At 49.8% G+C, this 19,066-nt stretch overlaps 1 protein-coding gene across 12 annotated transcripts in view; it reads right to left on the minus strand.

Annotated features, from left to right (window-relative positions):
• XRCC4 (X-ray repair cross complementing 4) overlaps window positions 1-19,066 on the minus strand; it is a 105,395-nt gene that overhangs the window by 71,310 nt on the left and 15,019 nt on the right. For 4 of the 12 annotated variants that reach the window (XM_078772514.1, XM_078772511.1, XM_078772510.1 and 1 more), the window contains exon 2: window positions 5,438-5,616. The exons of 5 other annotated variants lie outside the window; for them this stretch is intronic. In XM_078772514.1, the coding sequence (XP_078628640.1) occupies window positions 5,438-5,592 (155 nt within the window). In that variant the 5' untranslated portion in view covers window positions 5,593-5,616. Of the gene's footprint in view, window positions 1-5,371; window positions 5,617-10,750; window positions 10,823-19,066 lie in introns of those variants that run through there. 3 more of the 12 variants (XM_078772509.1, XM_078772515.1, XM_068105777.2) reach the window with 3 other exon arrangements.

Below are 19,066 nucleotides of genomic sequence, written 5' to 3' on the forward strand. Positions count from 1 at the left end.
GTTGAAGATGGCCAACATCATGCTGGGAAAAGCTGCTGAAAACAAGTTGTCTCTCGTTCCACTCTCAAATGACACCATCAGATGCAGAATCGACGACATGAGCGACGACATCCTCGCCCAGGTAGTTGCAGATTTAGTCGCGAGCCCGACGAAATTCAGCCTTCAACTCGACGAGACCACCGACGTTTCGAATTTGAGCCAGCTCATCTTATTTGTGCGTTATGTCAAAGGAGACGAGATCAAGGAAGACTTTCTGTTCTGCAAGCCTCTCACAACAACGACGAAGGCAGCTGACGTGAAGAAGCTTGTGGACGACTTCTTCAGAAGCAACGGCCTCTCGTGGAACATGGTGTCTGCAGTTTGCTCGGACAGAGCTCCAGCCATGCTGGGATGCAACTCCGGTTTTGGAGCACTGGTGAAGGCCGATGCACCACACATCATCGTCACGCACTACGTCCTGCACAGACACGCGCTGGCATCAAAAACCCTGCCTCCAAAACTGGCCAATGTTCTGAAAATCGTCGTTGAAACTGTCAATTACGTGCGAAGCCGTGCTCTGAATCATCGCATCTTCAAAGAGCTGTGCAATGAAATCGGCTCTGAATTCGAAGTCCTTCTCTACCACTCCAACGTTCGATGGTTATCACGAGGGAAGGTAGTGAGCCGTGTTTTTGCCTTGCGTGTAGAATTAGCCCCGTTTTTGCGAGGACACCAGCATTGCCATGCAACACACTTCCAAGAGTCAGAGTTCATCCTCGCCTTGGCGTACTTGGCTGACATCTTCGACGCACTCAATCATCTAAATTGCCAGATGCAGGGCGGTGGAGTGAATGTCATCGAATCTGAAGAAAAGCTGAGCGCTTTCCGAAAGAAGTTACCGTTGTGGAGGTGGCAAACAGAGAACGACAACTTCGCGAACTTTTCGCTACTGGACGAGTGCGTGAGCGGGATCGAAGATGAGTCTGAAGTTGGAGGCACTGTTGTACCAGGGGAGCTGAAGCAAGCGATTGCCACGCACTTGAATGAGCTGGGAAAGTCATTCGACGTCTACTTCCCCGACCAAGAGCAATACCCAGCATGGGTGCGGCAGCCGTTTACTTTCGACGTTGCAACGGCAGATGTCAACGACCAATACCTCGACGACCTCATCGAACTTCAGCAGAGCCAGACTGTTATGGATTCGTCACTTCCGTTGTGGTGGTTTGCATCCACTGTAAATATTTCTGATTCCATGTACTATTATTGTTTTCAAAAGGTTTATTGTCCATTAACTGTTTCAAAAGGTAAAAAAAGTTAATGTTAAAAGAACCAGGAAACCGGATCGGGAACCGGACGACGAAGAGGAAGAAGAGGGAGAAAAAGGGTGGAGCGAGTGAGTCGGACAAGAAAGCTGAGTCGTGCCGAGTTCTGAAGCGAACGTTGGCGAACAAGAGTCACTAGCGAACTTTCGGGTTTCCGGGAAAGGGATTCCTACGACAGAGTTGTCATCGCTGTGACCAATCAACCTGCGTGTCAGGTTTTTGGCGGTGGATTCCGAAGAGAATTATCGCTGGGCCGTTACGTCTCAAGAGCAGGTCGTCGGCCATTTTGACTCGCGCAGGACTTGTGCTTCGCTCGCGGTTTCGTCTCTTTTCGACCATCTCCACCGCATTCAGACGTCGATCTGGGGCATGTGTGTGACGTGGCTTTTTGAAGGTTAATTCGTCCATACCCGAGGGGGTGATCTCTCAGTCGCCTGTAGGGCGCCTTTGGATTCCCCAGTCACCTTGAGGGCACCTTTGTACAGCTTCGGCTGTGTATCTGGACTTGCCATCCGCACGGGATTCTGGTCTCGATTGGATATCGTTCTGGCGATCGCTGGAGCGAATCAACTTCGTTTTGAAGCCGGGAATAAGAGACATTGGGGAATGTTCTTGTTTCACTCACTTGGACTTGGAGCACAGCGAGTTATATATTGCAAAACTGATGGTACCATCATAGGACATAGTGATTGTACTTTGGAATACTATTGTTGGTTGTGCTGTTATTCTTGTGTGATCTTAATACAATATTTGTTTGTGAGTAACAATTGGGGTGGCTTCTCCATTGATCTTTGACACACAGAATAACACATTTTTCTGCCATGACTCCTCTCGGGGCTCGGAGGTACACCGTGACCTAGGGGTCGGGGAGGAGCACGTAACAAGACTCAACAACAACTCTTCAGCACAACAACGCTCTCAACGTTTTGGTGCCGCCAAATGGAGGGTGTCCTCACATTGCTAAAATTGCCCTTGAGATCCTCACGCCGTTCGTTACAGTGTATCTCTGCGAGCATGTGTTTTCGAAACTGGTGGACATTAAAACAAAGAAAAGGAGCAGGCTTGCATGCGAAAATGATTTGAGGGTGGCCCTTGCCAAAACAAAACCACGCATTTCCCAGATCGCCTCCCGAAAAGAAGAACAGAAAACGCATTAAGATGCAATTCTTCTTAATTTTTTGGTCAAACTTGAGGGGTTCCGCAAGTGTTCGGTGGGTTTCGTTAGGGTTCAGCGCCTTTAAAAAGGTTAAGAACCACTGTTCTAAGTGGACGTTTGGCGCCTTCCGCCCTGATTGGCCGAATGTTCGCGCCTTCCGCCTCAATCAATCACACGTTCCCTGGGCGTGGTTATAGCTTGCTTTACACGATGTTGGACACCCACACCGGCGTTGTGCGCGGCCGCTTCCTGCTTGTCTTTCCTGTAAGTCTTTGTTGTAAGGGAGGGGAATTATTTACTGTGGTGCATTAATGGATCTATCTAGTGTCTATGTGAGTGTGTTGCCATAATGGACACTGGATTGGCGACAGAGGGAACGACAAACAAGGGAATGTTATCCATAATCCCTGTACTATTTAGCACGCCCCGCCCCCTTGTGGCGGGGAAACAAATACGCACTTATACCGACATCCGGGCTACACACAGAACTTATTACATGTAGATTCCCTATCACGACAGTCAAGTTACCTACCGATACAGATCTACCTGGCTCTAGATATTCCTCTACCGAAATTCGTAGCACAGCCCCCCCCCCCCCCCCCCCCACTGGAACCATAGCTCCTGCTAGGTTCACTGCAGGCGCTACCATTCCAGTCTCAACACTTACTGTCTCACCCTTAATTAAAAAACCACCTTTAGAGGCAATTTTTCCCCGCAAGCGGGGGTTGGCCTTTTTCGGGAACCGTGGTTGTTGTTGTTTTTTGGTCCCCTTTTTGAAGCAATGTTTTACGGCCGGATGCCCTTCCTGACGCCAACCCTTTTTGCCGCCTTTAGCGACAAACAGGGAATTACCAGTGAACTGGTACTCAATTAGCCGACCTCGGAAGGATGACAGGCTGAGTCAACCCCCCTGGCGTTAATTCAGCGATCGACCGGGATTCGAACCCAGGATCCTGGGATCCTAAGCCGGCACCCTAGCCGCTAGCCCAACACCAGGGATTCTCACCCTTAATTAGCCTATGAAATAAAGCAGGAGGGCTGTGGGAAGTCAACCGGAGATACCTACCTGTTCTCCTTAACATGCTACTCCCCTTAACATTCATGCAAATATGCACAACAACAACATGCATTTTAAGGCTATTTTCCCTGCTAGAGCGGGGGTTAGCCTTGCGGTCCCCATGACAATCTTCTCCATTTTGCCCTATTTTCTGCATCTCTCCTTGTTAACCCCCTAGCCCGCATTTCTTCTTCCACCATCTTTAGCCAAGTCTTTCTCGGTCTTCCCCGTCCTCTACTTCCTTCCACATTAATTTCCATCACTCTTCTCAACCAGTCACTTTCATCCTTCCTCAACACATGACCAAACCATCTCAACCTGTTCCTCTTCACAGCATCAATCACAGGCAATATTCCCATCATCTTTCGCAATTCATCATTTGTCTTCCTCTCTCTCAACGATACTCCACACATCCATCGAACCATTCGCATTTCCACCCTTTCCAGCCTTCGTTGCTGCTCTACATTCATTACCAATGTCTCGCTCCCATAAATCATAACACTTCTCACACATGCAGCATACACCTTTCCCTTCAGCATCAGCGACACTCTCCTCCTCATCAGCACGCCACTCAGTTCCCGAAACTTCTTCCATGCACATCTCACTCGAGAAACCGTTGCCGAGTCTGATCCACCTTCTCCATTCAGCATGTCTCCGAGGTAGCAAAATGTTTTCACACCTTCCAGCTTCACGCCGTCTCCAAGATCCAACTCAACATTTCCTCCATCTGAAGCTCCCTCTGTGCACACCTTACATTTGAATGTAGCTGCCACACTGGTATATGACCCTCTCAAACCACTACATTTTTGATGAACCCACTCAGCGCACATTGTACATTGAATGGAGTTCACTCCGATACCCTTCCTGCACACAGCACACGGCCACTTCCCAGTTCTTTCCACCTCACCACATGCTTTACCACTTGCCATCACCTTCGTCTTTCCGATATTCACCTTCAGACCTTTTGTCTCCATACATTCCTTCCACTTGTTCATCTTTTCCTTCTGTCCATCCATACTTTCCGCAATCAATACCAGATCATCTGCATACAACAACTCCCACGGTAAACCCTCCTTTACGTTCTGAGCCAGCACCTCCATCACAGCTACAAATAGTAATGGACTTAGTACCGACCCCTGATGCACATCCACCTTCACCTCAAACTCACCGCTGTTCCCGTCCTTCGTCCTTACAGCTGTGCGCGCTCTTTTGTACATTGCCATCACTACTCTGATCAACCATTCCTCCACTCCTAACTTCCTCAATGCCCATGTCAATACTTTGCGTGGAACCCTATCGAATGCTTTCTCCAGATCAACAAACCCAAGCAAATATGTACAATGATTATATAATTCGTTGTTCCTGCGGAGGGAGGAAACAAAGAACACGCAAAACCTACTTACCCACAAACCTTAACCTTAAACAAAAATTCAAAAACTCTAATAAACATTTGTACAACCCTTCCTAAAGACCGCATCCCCCGGTGGATGCCACAAGACGCAACCTTACCTGTGGCGTCATCCCAATGCACCCCTAAATTTCAGCGGGCCCTGTCCTGGTGTTACAGGTGAGTGACATGGCTCGGTGGATTTCACCCACATTCATGCAACACAAACCCCTTAACCACTCAGACACATTCCAAAAATCCTTAAACACAAAATCATTACCAAGCACTTGTTTCACCACCCTCCTGCAGGACCATGGCATAGATGTCATATACGTGTGTGCATTCATTTCTACTAGGCAGCGGGGAGGTACCGCACAAGTAAGACGGTGGGGGCGCTTCAGGCTGTGGTGCCCGCAGTCCAAAAACAAGTCACGTGACTCACAAATTATTTGCCCCCCCCCCCCCTTTACCTCTTGACCCGTGACAGTCAAACAGCCCTTTCCGCCGATACCCCGCCGGTGAGGGTCTCCACACACCAGGTTCCGTGGCCTCCTGCTTCAGCGCAGCTACACGGGTCGCCGGGAGTCTCCCTTACCCCAAGGCGCCCAAACAGACCCTCCACCGACGAGCTCCAATTTCCAGATACCACTGGCTGCCAGGGGTAACTGCCGCAGAGGGGGGCCGCAGGCATGGCTCCTCAGAGCTTGATCTGTACCTGCGGACACACACACACCATCCCCACGTACAAAATCCCAAAACACATTTCCTCCCCCGCTGCCATTCAATTTTCCAACACATTTCCACAGAAGATGTTACAAAGAGTTGCCATGGCCAGCCATTGTGAAATCCCTTTCACATTTAACCACATATTTCCAAACAAAAAACAATAGTCATCACTCATCCATTTTCTCCAACCTCACGACCACATAAAAACACCCACAACACCTCCCCCTAGTGGTCCTCAATATACGCCATCCCAGGCTTGAGAAACCACCTCGGACCCCCTGGAGGTCTTAACCCCCACCAGGGTCCGGTGACCCTGCCGGCCCGAGCCACATGCTCGGGCGGCGCCCCGATGGACAAGGGACGCCACACTCCACCAGACCCTCCCCCCCCCCCCCCCGCCCCCCGTGGGGCCCAGGTCGTACCACGACACCCATGGCTGGACCCCATGTCCAAATCTCGCCAGCACAGCCCCCCCAGCTGGCTGGCATCACCAAATTTTGAAAGGGGCAAATTTTCCCGGAGGCCATCCTCAATGACCTCCCCATGTCCACATTCCGCAGCCTGGGGACCAACTCCCACCAAGGCTGCTCCAAATCAAACTCCCATTTAAATGTAATTTTCCTTTTTCTTTTAAAAATTTTCACCACCTGTGCCACACCACAGCTGCAGGTAACAACTCCTACCACAGGTTGTTCTGCCCCTCCCTGCAGCTGTTCCAAATTCCCTACGGGGACCAAATCGTCTGAGGCCCGATTTCCCGACTCATCCAGGTCCAAATCCAGCTCCGGGGCAAAAAACACCCCCCCCCCCCCCCAACTGGTTATCCAAATTGTCGTGCATGGTCAGGGTCCCCTCGGTCACTTCAACCACCTCCTCGGACCGCCTCACCTCATCCCCCAAACTCCTTTGGAGCTGAGCACCCTCTACCTCCATGGGACTGTCCCAGGTCTCCAGCCACTGTATCACATCATCCTCATAATCATCCCCCATCAATTCTGGCTCCATCAGGCCTTCCCCAATAAATACCCAGTCCGGCTCCATTACTCGGACCACCCCTATTGTTACCCCCTGTTGCACTGCACAACTGCCCTTGTGCTGCACCACTCCAAATTCATTCCCCTGTTGATGTGTCGGGGCATCCACCCGGCCCTGATAACCCTCCAGGCCACCATGTAACAAACATTTCCCATTAAAATTTCCACATTCCCCATTTCCTTCCCTAACTTCCCCATTTCCTTCAATTGCCATTCCTGGCTCCTGAGCCCCATGCACATCTGCATGGGCTGCACACTCCCCCATTGTCACAGTTAACTCCCCCCGTTCAGATTAATTTTCTGCCACCCTTGGCTTCTCCTGGGCCCCATCGGCACCATTCTTTTGTTACTCCTCCAACTCACTCGTCCCTTCATCAATTTTGTTTTCCACCCGCTCACCCTGAGCATCCATTTTGTTTTCCAGCCCCTTCATGTCTCCCTTCAATTCATTCCTTTGGGTATCCATTTTACTATTAATTTCTCCCATCTCCTTACTCATTCCCTCCATCCGATCACTCATTGTGTCCATTTTATTTTCCAATCGCTCACTGCGCTCAGTCTGAGCATTTATTGCCTTCATTATTTGATCAATTGCGGCCATGAAAGCTATCGGGGCCGTCTCTACGGTGGGGGTAGCTCGATCGCTATGCTCCACCCCAACTACCTCCGACCTACTTCCATGGCTCCCCGCACCTTCCACCCTTTCTTCCATATCGCGTACCTCTTCCATCCATGAAGAAGAGGTAGCTTCCCCGCGCGGATTTTACCACAAAAAACGATTTAAATTTGATGACCCGTCGTTCACGTCTCGCAAGCCCAATCGACCATACAATTTTAATCGCCTCCGACTACGAAAATTTTGCGTCCAAATTCTCCACACTCTTGACACCAAATTTACTATAGGATTCAATCCCACTCCTGACACCAGTTGTCGCACGAATCCCTCGGTTAACACCCCAGGACCGCGGATGACCGAACGGGCTTTAGCTGAGGCGACGATCAATTCGGATTCGACTATAAAAGCGCGGGAGGAAGAAGGAAGAGGAAGAAGCGACAAGCGTGGACCTGCAGCGATCCGACGGCAGCTCCGATCCTGGAGGGATCCTGGAGGGAACTCAAAACGAAACCCGAATTCAATGTACAAAAAGAAACACGTTTATTGAACGGAACCCGATAAAAAGAAACGCGACGATAAAACCTAATTCTAAATTGAGATGTCCCCACACAGACTTCAAATACGAGACAAAGGAAATAAATTCAATCAAAGAAACGGTCGTGTTGTGCGTTCGTGAGTGGGAGCTTATCTGTCTGTATGTGTAGCGTCGTCAGGAATTGACGGCTCCAAGCGCACAAGCCCGCCGCGGCTTCGATGTCGGCGGGAAGCAGGCCTCGATGCGCACCTGTTCGCGCACCGTCAGGCTTAACCGAGCGCCTCGCTCCACCTGCAAGCCTCGCTCATAGCATCAAGCACCAAGAGCACCGAGCACCAAGAAGAACCCAGGGAAGCGAGCACGAAGAAAAAGAGACGTTTTGTCACTCGCCCTGTGAGGTAAATTCTGGCGCGTTACCAATCAGAGCCTCGATTCTTCGTGGTCTTTTTGCACCTTCACACGTCACTCGCACTTGTCCTCCAACTGGCAACCTCCTTCTAAGTGGACGTTTGGCGCCTTCTGCCCTGAATGGCCGAATGTTCGCGCTTTCCGCCTCAACCAATCACACGTTCCCTGGGCGTGTGTTATAGCTTGCTTTACACGATGTTTGACGCCCATCGCGGCGTTGTGCGCGGCCGCTTCCTGCTTGTCTTTCCTGTAAGTCTTTGTTGTAAGGGAGGGGAATTATTTACTGTGGTGCACTAATGGAACTATCTAGTGTCTATGTGAGAGTGTTGCCATAATGGACACTGGATTGGCGACAGAGGGAACGACAAACGAGGGAATGTCATCCATAATCCCTGTACTATTTAGCACGCCCCGCCCCCTTGTGGCGGGACACAAATACGCAATTGCACCGACATCCGCGCTACACACAGAACTTATTACATATAGATTACCAATCACGACAGTCGAGTTACCTACCTATACAGATCTACCTGGCTCTAGATATTCCTCTACCCAAATTCATAACAATACAATTATATATATATATAAATATATATATATATATATAAATAAATATATATATATATATATATATATATATATATATATATATATATATATATATACAGTGAAACCTTGACTTACGAGTTTAATTCGTTCTGTGACCGAGCTCGTAACTCAATTTGCTCGTTTCTCAAATTAAATTTCCCCATTAAAATGCATTGAAATGCTATTAATCCGTTCCAGCCCGCCAAAAACCACACCAATTTTTTTTTTAATATACAGTATATATAAAAATATCTCGCGCTTTATATTTCACCTGTATGCAGCATACAAGTTGGCAGGATGGCCTGGACTGGAGGTACGCACACTTGACTCTAAACTGTCCAGCCTGGGTTTGAATCCCGACCCAGCTATAACCTGTCATGGGTGAATCACAGGCAGGGTGATTCATCAATGTGTGTACCGCTAAACTGGGCGCCCCGTTTGCGTCCCATTAGTTGTTGGATGTTAAGGATCTCACCGTGTTTTCCACAAAGAGAAGGCGAGCTATCGCCGGCACTCTGAACAAGTTGTGGCCTGGCATGCTCTTCTCCTCTGCCGTTATATACGTCCTCCTCGGCATCTTTTTCCAGAAGAGCCATGTCTCGTCACAGTTGAAGATTTGCTGGGGGATGTATCGTTCGGCTTCTATCAGTTCGGCAAAAGTTATAATAAAATCTTCAGCTGCCTTCACATCCGCCTCACCAAGTCGACAACACGCACACCTCGCTCATGTTTTTCCGACGATTGCGTGTTTTATATCCAAGCACATCATCCTCTTCTTCTTCTCAGTACTGCCCTTGGCACTCAATTTCTTAGGACCCATGGTTAAAACTAAGAAATTTTCCAAAATAACCAAAATGCGAAAACAAAGCAGCAGCGATATACGGCAGAGATGCTTGCACGGCAAGATAACCACGTGACCGGAACCCACCTGGTGGCGGGTGGCGTAAGCTCCAAAATAACCAAAATGCGAAAACAAAGCAGCAGCGATATACGGCAGAGATGCTTGCACGGCAAGATAACCACGTGACCGGAACCCACCTGGTGGCGGGTGGCGTAAGCTCCAAAATAACCAAAATGCGAAAACAAAGCAGCAGCGATATACGGCAGAGATGCTTGCACGGCAAGATAACCACGTGACCGGAACCCACCTGGTGGCGGGTGGCGTAAGCTCCAAAATAACCAAAATGCGAAAACAAAGCAGCAGCGATATACGGCAGAGATGCTTGCACGGCAAGATAACCACGTGACCGGAACCCACCTGGTGGCGGGTGGCGTAAGCTCCAAAATAACCAAAATGCGAAAACAAAGCAGCAGCGATATACGGCAGAGATGCTTGCACGGCAAGATAACCACGTGACCGGAACCCACTTGGTGGCGGGGTGGCGTAAGCTCGTAACTCAGATCTCGGCTCGCATCTCAAAGCAATAAACCGCCCGAGCGACGGCTCGTATCTCGGAAAACTCGTAAGTTGGTGCACTCGTAAGTCAAGGTTTCACTGTATATATATATATATATTATATATATATATATATATATATATATATATATATATATATATATAATATATATATATATATATATATATATATATTGTTACGGACCGCGGATAAGATGTTAGTTTGCCGAACGGATGGTGCCGCGGCCCGAACCCGTTTTTACAATGACTAAGACCCGATTCCTTAAACGTGGGCCAAATCGTGCCACAGATATTCAATGGGGAAAAGACAAAGGCGACGCGGATGTGAAGAAGAGGAAGGAGACAAAAAGGTTTGAAATACGATTATTATTTATTACTATTTACAGGATTGAAAGAAACCAAGGAAGAAGGAAAGATAATAAAATAAAGACAGACAGAGGGACGGACCAGAAGGACACAGTGAAAATTCTAGCTTATCTATGCAGTCTTAATTAACCCAGGACAGAACAAACAAAACGGACTCACACGAATGGGGAATGGAGGCAGGAACGATTGGCTGGACCAGGAGGAAGGTTCAGCTCAGACCAGAGGACGGCCGGGCCGGGAGGGAGCAGCCGCCACCCTTCCTCAACAGCAACCTGCCGTCAACGCTCAAGCTGCGGCGGTCAAAGCTGCGATGGTTCAAAGCTGCTGTGGTTCAAGCTCCGGTGGTTCAAGCTGTTGTGGTTCAAACTCCTGTGGTTCAAGCTCCGGTGGTTCAAACTGCTGCCGTGGGGACGTCGTGTGCTTTCTCAGGACTCCTCTTCATCACTGTTGCGCACTTGTGTCAAAGGCTTCCCCCGCGCTTCTTTCGCGCACTTCTCTCAAAGGCTTCCGCGCGCTTCTGTCAACGGCTTCCGCGCACGCTTCTTATAACGCCGGGCAAATCAAGCCGCCGGCCTCTAGAACACGCCCATCGGTGAGCTCGCCTTGGCCCTGATTGGTCGGCATGGCCCTCTGGCTCCACCCTTGATGACGATGGGCGGGCACGCCCAGGATTCGGCAGCTCCTCCCCCTTCTTCTCCGAGCCTACCTCGTGGCTAATGGAGTCTCGGTGAATACAGTTGGCAAGTGCGGCTTTATTAATTGAAAATGAAAGGGGATCTATCTATTTGAATTCGGTGCAATGGAGTGTCAATTAATGGAAAACAAATCCTTAGCCTACTACACAGAATAAGGAAATAACTGTCAACAAGGAGGAAATCTATAATGGGCTAACGTGATTGTTTATGAAATAACTACGGAACGACCTTTGACCTTTATACACAGACTGGAGGCAGGAGGGTCCAGAATAAAGCAATAAAAACAAAAAAACACAATCCTCATATCCACAACACTGCACCCTCCTCCTCTTAGGCACGTCCCGGGCCTCTTACCTTTACTTTTAGTGTGGCACGTAGGTGTAGTTCCCTCTACATTGAACCTGACCCTGAGTGTGACAGTTTTAAAACATAAATAAATATGTCCCGCTGCTCCATTGCACCCTGCCCAACAGATTCACGCCCACAGCTAACCGAATTGCGGAATGGTCTTCAAACTATACATTTACGGTGGGGGCGCATTATTTACAATGACTACTTTATTTACAAAACGCAACCCAGGACCTGTGATCGTTCTTTTGGGGGGGGAGACAGTCTGCCCTGCATCGATGCACCATGAAAGCACCCACAATGCACCAACACACCCTCAAGCACCAATCGGTGCACAGTCATCACTGTTCAATAATCAAAATAACCAAACAAACCCTGGTGCTGGTCTTCCTCTTCGGCTCTCTCTGCTGGCTATTGTTATTTTCCAGTGGTTGTCATCTTCTTTGCTGGCGGCCTTTTTGCAATAATAAAATGAAACTTCCACAGAACGTGTCCATTTTTATTTTCTTTATTTATGGCCCACAGGGCCGACTACGTGTGGTTCACCTGTGGGGCATCGGTGCCCTGTGATCAAGGTCCGCCAGCAAGATCTCGGGCCTTCATGGCCGGTTCCAGCAGAGGGGCCCTGCCCCAACCCATGGGGTCCATCAGTGGTGCTCAGCCACAGACATGTGGTTCATAAAGTGGGGCATCGATGCAGACAGCTGTGATTGCGAGAGGTTCGGGCGCCCAATGGCGGACTCTCGCACGCTCCCCTCGGCGCCCAGTGGCGCACAGTCCTCATGTGGGAGACAAGGGGGGAAAAGACAGATGAGCGAGGGGTAAGGTCACAAGGGTACACATCAATACAGGCAATGCAAGGCGAGGTGCGTATGGAGACGGAGCGGAGAAAAGCTCGTCCCTACCGTACGTCACCCCCCCCCCCCCCCTGTCACCTACTCCACCCTTGCCCTTACCCCATATTTACAAAAATCTACACATTTACAAATTCGTCACTAATGTCACGTCTTCCCCACATTTCCCCTATACCAAATTCGTCTTTACTCCCACTACTTCAAAATTTGCCATCACCAATTCATCATCAATCCTCATAAGGAGGGAGAGATGGAACAACAGCACAATGTCACACCCACGTCATGATGCGTCTCACATTCCAAACATTTGCATCATAAAAATAATAAAAACAACCTGGCATGGTGTGGAGGTACGTCATCCCAGGTGAGTGGATGTAGATGGTGCGAGGAGATTCCTAATCCTAACTATCCTCTAAATGACATTAACACACTTTTACACTACCCGGGGTCTTTCCCTGCCAAACCATTGGCCATCTTACACTCTATGCGGTTTTAAAAACCAAATTCCCATTGACCAAACTGTGGTGCTTCTCAATTTGGGGTCTCACTCCCCCGAACCATCTCCCTGTGCCCTTGCACAATTTCAGGGCTGAGTCGTGTAGCTCTCCCAGCAGGTCTACCCACCTGCACACCTCCACCACTGCAGTTGCCACCCGAGCTTACCTAGCTCCTCCCCTAACCTATCTAATTGGGGAAGGCCCCTCCTGGCTCTGTCACCCCTCGGTGGCCTCTGGCACTGGGCTACCCGGGTCCGTCCTCCGGCCCCATCCACAACAACTACCGGCTCCCAGAGCCCACCTGCGGCCTCACCTGGCCGACATCCTCACAGTGGTGGAGTGCCCAACCAACTATACACACTAACAGGCTACACGCCCAGCCATTTCCACGACACTAATGCACCCATCACTACACTCCTGTGCAACTACCCGCACCACAGATGCCAATATCCAACCACAATTTACCTGTACCCTCTACCTAACTCTTAGACTACCCTCCCCGGGTATTCGTGATGGGGTCCATCCTCCTTTCCCCCATCCACACCTTCGCACCATCCACTCCACTCCACAGTTTCCACCATACTCACTCCATGACCATCCATTCCAATACTCCATATACTCCAGACCATTTATTCCATACACCTGTTCTCCATTCACCTGTTGTTGCACACCTGTGCAGTCACACCTGGTGCCACCTGCACCCTCCTTCCTCCCTGGACCATTTGGGTCAACACAACACACATCACCATCACTCCCTCAAACACTGCTCCATACACCTGTCCAGTTGCACACCTGTGCAATCTCAATACAACTCACACTCACAATCATTTACTCATACCCTGCTCAATACACTTCCGATCCTCAAACACACGGCATCATCTCATCTAACTACTCCCCTCTGGAACTTGCGCTTCCCAGTCGTCCCTTACTTTATTGCGCTCCCTCATCATTATAATCCAAACTAATCTACCTGCGTCCCCACTACAGGTATCATTGTCACTACCTAACCTTAACGCTACCTAAGGTCATCTCTAGGTCCCTACACACGATATCCTAACCCTCCCGGGCTAGTTTTCACTGCCATAAACCCCATAACTAGTGCTCCTTTGCCCCCGCTGTGAGAGATGGCAGAGTTTCCATCCCACCACATCGGGCCTCTTCCACTACCAATTTGGCACATCAAATTTCAACCAATCAAAAATTTGCCAATCACTACCAATCATCACTTTTCTAAATTTTGGGTCAAAAACACTATCCTCATCATCACAGTCTACTCACTAGTGCCTCTCGGTGCGCCAATTCATTTCTAAAGCTCGGCTTCGCACAGCCGAGCAATGAATGCGGGTTGCTTGGTGCCGGCGGCTGGATCCGTCCGGCACTCGGTGCAGGGAAGGAGGTTTACCCGGGCCGAGATCCCACGCACCTTCTCGGCACAGAGCCGTCCAATGGCCCGACCTCGCCCTGCCGGAACGCCTCAACAACAAGGGGTCGCCATGACGACCCTTCCTACCGGGCCGCCCGCTCCGCATAGCGGAGCACGGACGCGGCCGGTCAGAGCGCGGCCCGGCATGGATCCCGCACGGCGGTTCTTTCGAAACCGCCGCGGATCCCCGCGGCACGCAAAGCTGCCCGGCGCGCACCGAGGGCCCGATTCGGCTATACGTCGCTCTAACCGCTAACCCGGTTACCGTCGATGCTCCACTCGCATGCTTACACCCCGCAGCCCGTTCCTTGCTCATACATCCAGCCATTCCCATGCTCCTAGTCATTGCACCTTCTCTTACACACCCAGGTACACTCATTCCGCTCACAGACTTGGTCACACACCTGACCACCGCACACCTTGGCACACACTCGTCGTTCGTACACCTCACCAACACAACTCTTCGCACTCCCTCCTCGGTCACCTCCTCGGTGACAACCACAGGTGTGCTTTCCTCCGTACACCCAACCACGTGCCTCACTACCAGTTCCAGTGTGCAATTCCCATACACGCTCTACCATTCCAGGTGTGCATCCTTCCATTCCAGGTGTACATCCTCTCTCACCTGCCACAACCAACTCACGCTCCGTGTCACTCTCACTACTCTCACCTCCACACTCGGTCGCGCACTCACCCTTACTCTCGCCAGCGCACTCTTTCCTCATGCCCCCGTCCGTTACACACCTTTCTCGCGCATCCTCTTGCGCACACTCTCCCGTTACACCCTCCGTAACACTCACCACAGGCGTGCATGCTTTCGTTACCTCCTCTGTAACACTCCCCACTGCGCGCTTCCATGTGCCCCCCCCCCCCCCCCCCCCGCACACGTGCTACGACCAACTCACTCTCGACAGCACACTCACTCCTCGGCGCGCACTTTTTCCTCACACACCCCATGGTCGGACATTCTCGCACACCTCCTCTTTCGCACTCCGTACCTGTCGCACACTTCACCCGCGGCCTCTCACGAACACCCGGGTCCAAACCAACCCTCAAGCCGACTGAAGCTTCCCTCACACCATATACATTGCCGATTTATATCGCCACTCACCTCGGCACCTCGTCTCCGCACCTCCTTCACCACCTGCAAACTCTTTATTTGGTTCATGAGCACATAATCATGATTTGAACACAGACCTTGCACATACTCCATCACCTCCTCCTTTATCTCCTTTTTAGTTTCCGTCCGTCTCTTCTTAATTTCACTCACCCCCTCTTCCACTTCCTCTAACTTTTGCTTCACCTCTTTGATTTCCCGGTGCGTCTCCTCAATTTCGTCCTCTAACGCCACCTTGACCGTTTCTATGTGCGTCCTCACCTCCCGGTCCTTTGTCTCCATTGCCTCCGTCACCTCGTCCAACCTCGTTGTCAGTCCCTCACGTACCATCTGACATTCCCTCTTCATCGCTATCAAGTCATTCTTGATGTCTTTTTGTGTCGCCTTTAACCCTCCTAGTACCGCAGTGTTCTTTTCCACCTGCTCCACAAGTCCCTTTTGTCCCACCGTCAGCTGTTCTATTTCCTGCGTCAGATCTTCTATGCCCCCCTGTAACCTAGCCGTATTATTCCTCCCCTCTTTCTCCATACGCTTCTCACCTTGCGTTACCTCCTCGCGTACCCCCGAGACCTCCTCGCTTACACCTCGTCTGATCTCCACTCCCATTTCTCCCATCTCTTTGGTAGATGCCACCCTCATCTGTTCCAATTCATTTCTCTGAGCATCCAATTTAGCGTCTAACCCAATTTTCACCTCCTCTATCTGGTTCCCCATCCGTTTGATTTCCCGGGCGGATTGCTCCCCTATTTCCCGCAATTTGCCTTCCATCTTATCTTCTAGCCCCGTTAACCCATTCTTTACCTCTTTTATCCTGTCGTCTAACCCTTCAAATTTATTGTCCAACCCCTTAAAATTATTGTCTAACCCTTCAAATTTATTTCCCATATTGTTTAACCCGTCTCTTAATTGCTCACTCATTTTGTCCATAAGGGCCCCCATTTGTAGCAAAAAAAGGTTCGAATCCACCAGTGCTGCGGGCGCGGCTGCCGCAACCTCATGTGAGGCGCCATTTTGCGCCTCTCCAGCCACATGCGCGAGGGCGCCATTTTGCGCGCCTGATACCCCCTCAACCACCTCCTCATTGTTCTACTCCCTCTGATCCTGGGTTACCCCTAACCCCTCTTCTAGTTCCCCCACCGGCATCCCGCCGCCTTGACTAGCCATGGCACGATTTCCAAATTTAAGTTTTTTAATAAAACAAAATTTTGGGCCACCCGTAATTTTGAGCCCGCTATTCGCACTTCAGGTCCGAATCTCACTCCCAGGCACAAATTGTTACGGACCGCGGATAAGATGTTAATTTGCCGAGCGGATGGCGCCGCGGCCCGAACCGTTTTTACAATGACTAAGACCTGATTCCTTAAACGTGGGCCAAATCGTGCCACAGATATTCAATGGGGAAAAGACAAAGGCGACGCGGATGTGAAGAAGAGGAAGGAGACAAAAAGGTTTGAAATACGATTATTATTTATTACTATTTACAGGATTGAAAGAAACCAAGGAAGAAGGAAAGATAATAAAATAAAGACAGACAGAGGGACGGACCAGAAGGACACAGTGAAAATTCTAGCTTATCTATGCAGTCTTAATTAACCCAGGACAGAACAAACAAAACGGACTCACACGAATGGGGAATGGAGGCAGGAACGATTGGCTGGACCGGGAGGAAGGTTCAGCTCGGACCAGAGGATGGCCGGGCCGGGAGGGAGCAGCCGCCACCCTTCCTCAACAGCAACCTGCCGTCAACGCTCAAGCTGCGGCGGTCAAAGCTGCGATGGTTCAAAGCTGCTGTGGTTCAGGCTCCGGTGGTTCAAGCTGCTGTGGTTCAAACTCCTGTGGTTCAAGCTCCGGTGGTTCAAACTGCTGCCGTGGGGACGTCGTGTGCTTTCTCAGGACTACTCTTCATCACTCTTGCGCACTTGTGTCAAAGGCTTCCCCCGCGCTTCTTTCGCGCACTTCTCTCAAAGGCTTCCGCGCGCGCTTCTGTCAACGGCTTCCGCGCGCGCTTCTTATAACGCCGGGCAAATCAAGCCGCCGGCCTCTAGAACACACCCATCGGTGAGCTCGCCTCGGCCCTGATTGGTCGGCACGGCCCCCTGGCTCCACCCTTGATGACGATGGGTGGGCACGCCCAGGATTCGGCAGCTCCTCCCCCTTCTTCTCCGAGCCTACCTCGTGGCTAATGGAGTCTCGGTGAATAAAGTTGGCAAGTGCGGCTTTATTATTTGAAAATGAAAGGGGATCTATCTATTTGAATTCGGTGCAATGGAGTGTCAATTAATGGAAAACAAATCCTTCGCCTACTACACAGAATAAGGAAATAACTGTCAACAAGGAGGAAATCTATGATTGGCTAATAGTGTAGCAGCATAGCAAACCTGTTGTGCATTTTGTGATACAAGCACCAAATTTGGCACAAATGTACATTAATATGTTGCGAACATTTTCAGATATTGGGCCACTTGAAATTCCGTAATTTTTTTTTTCAAATTTTTCCAAATTTCGTAATTTCAAATTTTTCGGGTGACACGGTCACAATTTCGGTCTTCGAGGCCGGCCGATATAGTGGGGTGGCTTAGCCCAAATATTCAAAAGAATTGTGCATTTTGTGATACAAGCACCAAATTTGGCACAAATGTACATTAATATGTTGCGAACATTGTGTGGTCAGCAATGAAGACGAGAGTCTGAATTACATGTATGCAAAAGACCTTGTGAACCAGTGAAGCAAATACACGGGTAAGCATGAATTAAATCTAGGGCATGATATAATTTCCATGATGTTTACCTCTACACTCAATGGTGGAAGGAGGTAATGTTTTGATCCCAGCTTGTCTGTATGTCTGTTTGTCTGTTAGTCCACAAAATTCCAGACAAAGCTTGTAGTAGTGGTAGTTGTAGTGGTAGTGGTGATAACAGAAATTGTTATATAGAACTGAACTTACATTATTATTATATGCAGAAAATAACTTCATTTCTATATGCCCTGCAGTGGACAGGTTAATTGGTTTATGCACTGAAGGGGTCACCCTGGTGTGCACTGCTGTGTTCTGCCTCACTGAGTTGTTCAGGTATGATGTACTCAGCACAAGCTTCCGGTCGGCCCGGAGGTGGGGGTGCGGGGCCTGTCACGGAACGTCAAAACAAACGGCCTGCCGGGGCCGCCCAAAAGTCGGGCGTGAGGGGCGCGTCCACTAATGGAACGCCTCTCGCTTCCCAGATCGAGGGCCACGTGGTCAGGAGAACCTCGTCCCTTCCGGTCACACTTTGCCTATCGGCCGGCCTCGAAGACCGAAATTGTGACGGTGTCACCCGAAAAATTTGAAATTACGAAATTTGAAAAAATTTGAAAAAGAAAATTACGGAATTTCAAGTGGCCCAATATCTGAAAATGTTCGCAACATATTAATGTACATTTGTGCCAAATTTGGTGCTTGTATCACAAAATGCACAATTCTTTTGAATATTTGGGCTAAGCCGCCCCACTATAACGTGATTGTTTATGAAATAACTACGGAACGACCTTTGACCTTTATACACA

The sequence above is a fragment of the Myxine glutinosa genome, chromosome 2 (assembly GCF_964187855.1).
Source record: "Myxine glutinosa chromosome 2, kmMyxGlut1.1, whole genome shotgun sequence".
Taxonomy (NCBI): Eukaryota; Metazoa; Chordata; class Myxini; order Myxiniformes; family Myxinidae; genus Myxine; species Myxine glutinosa.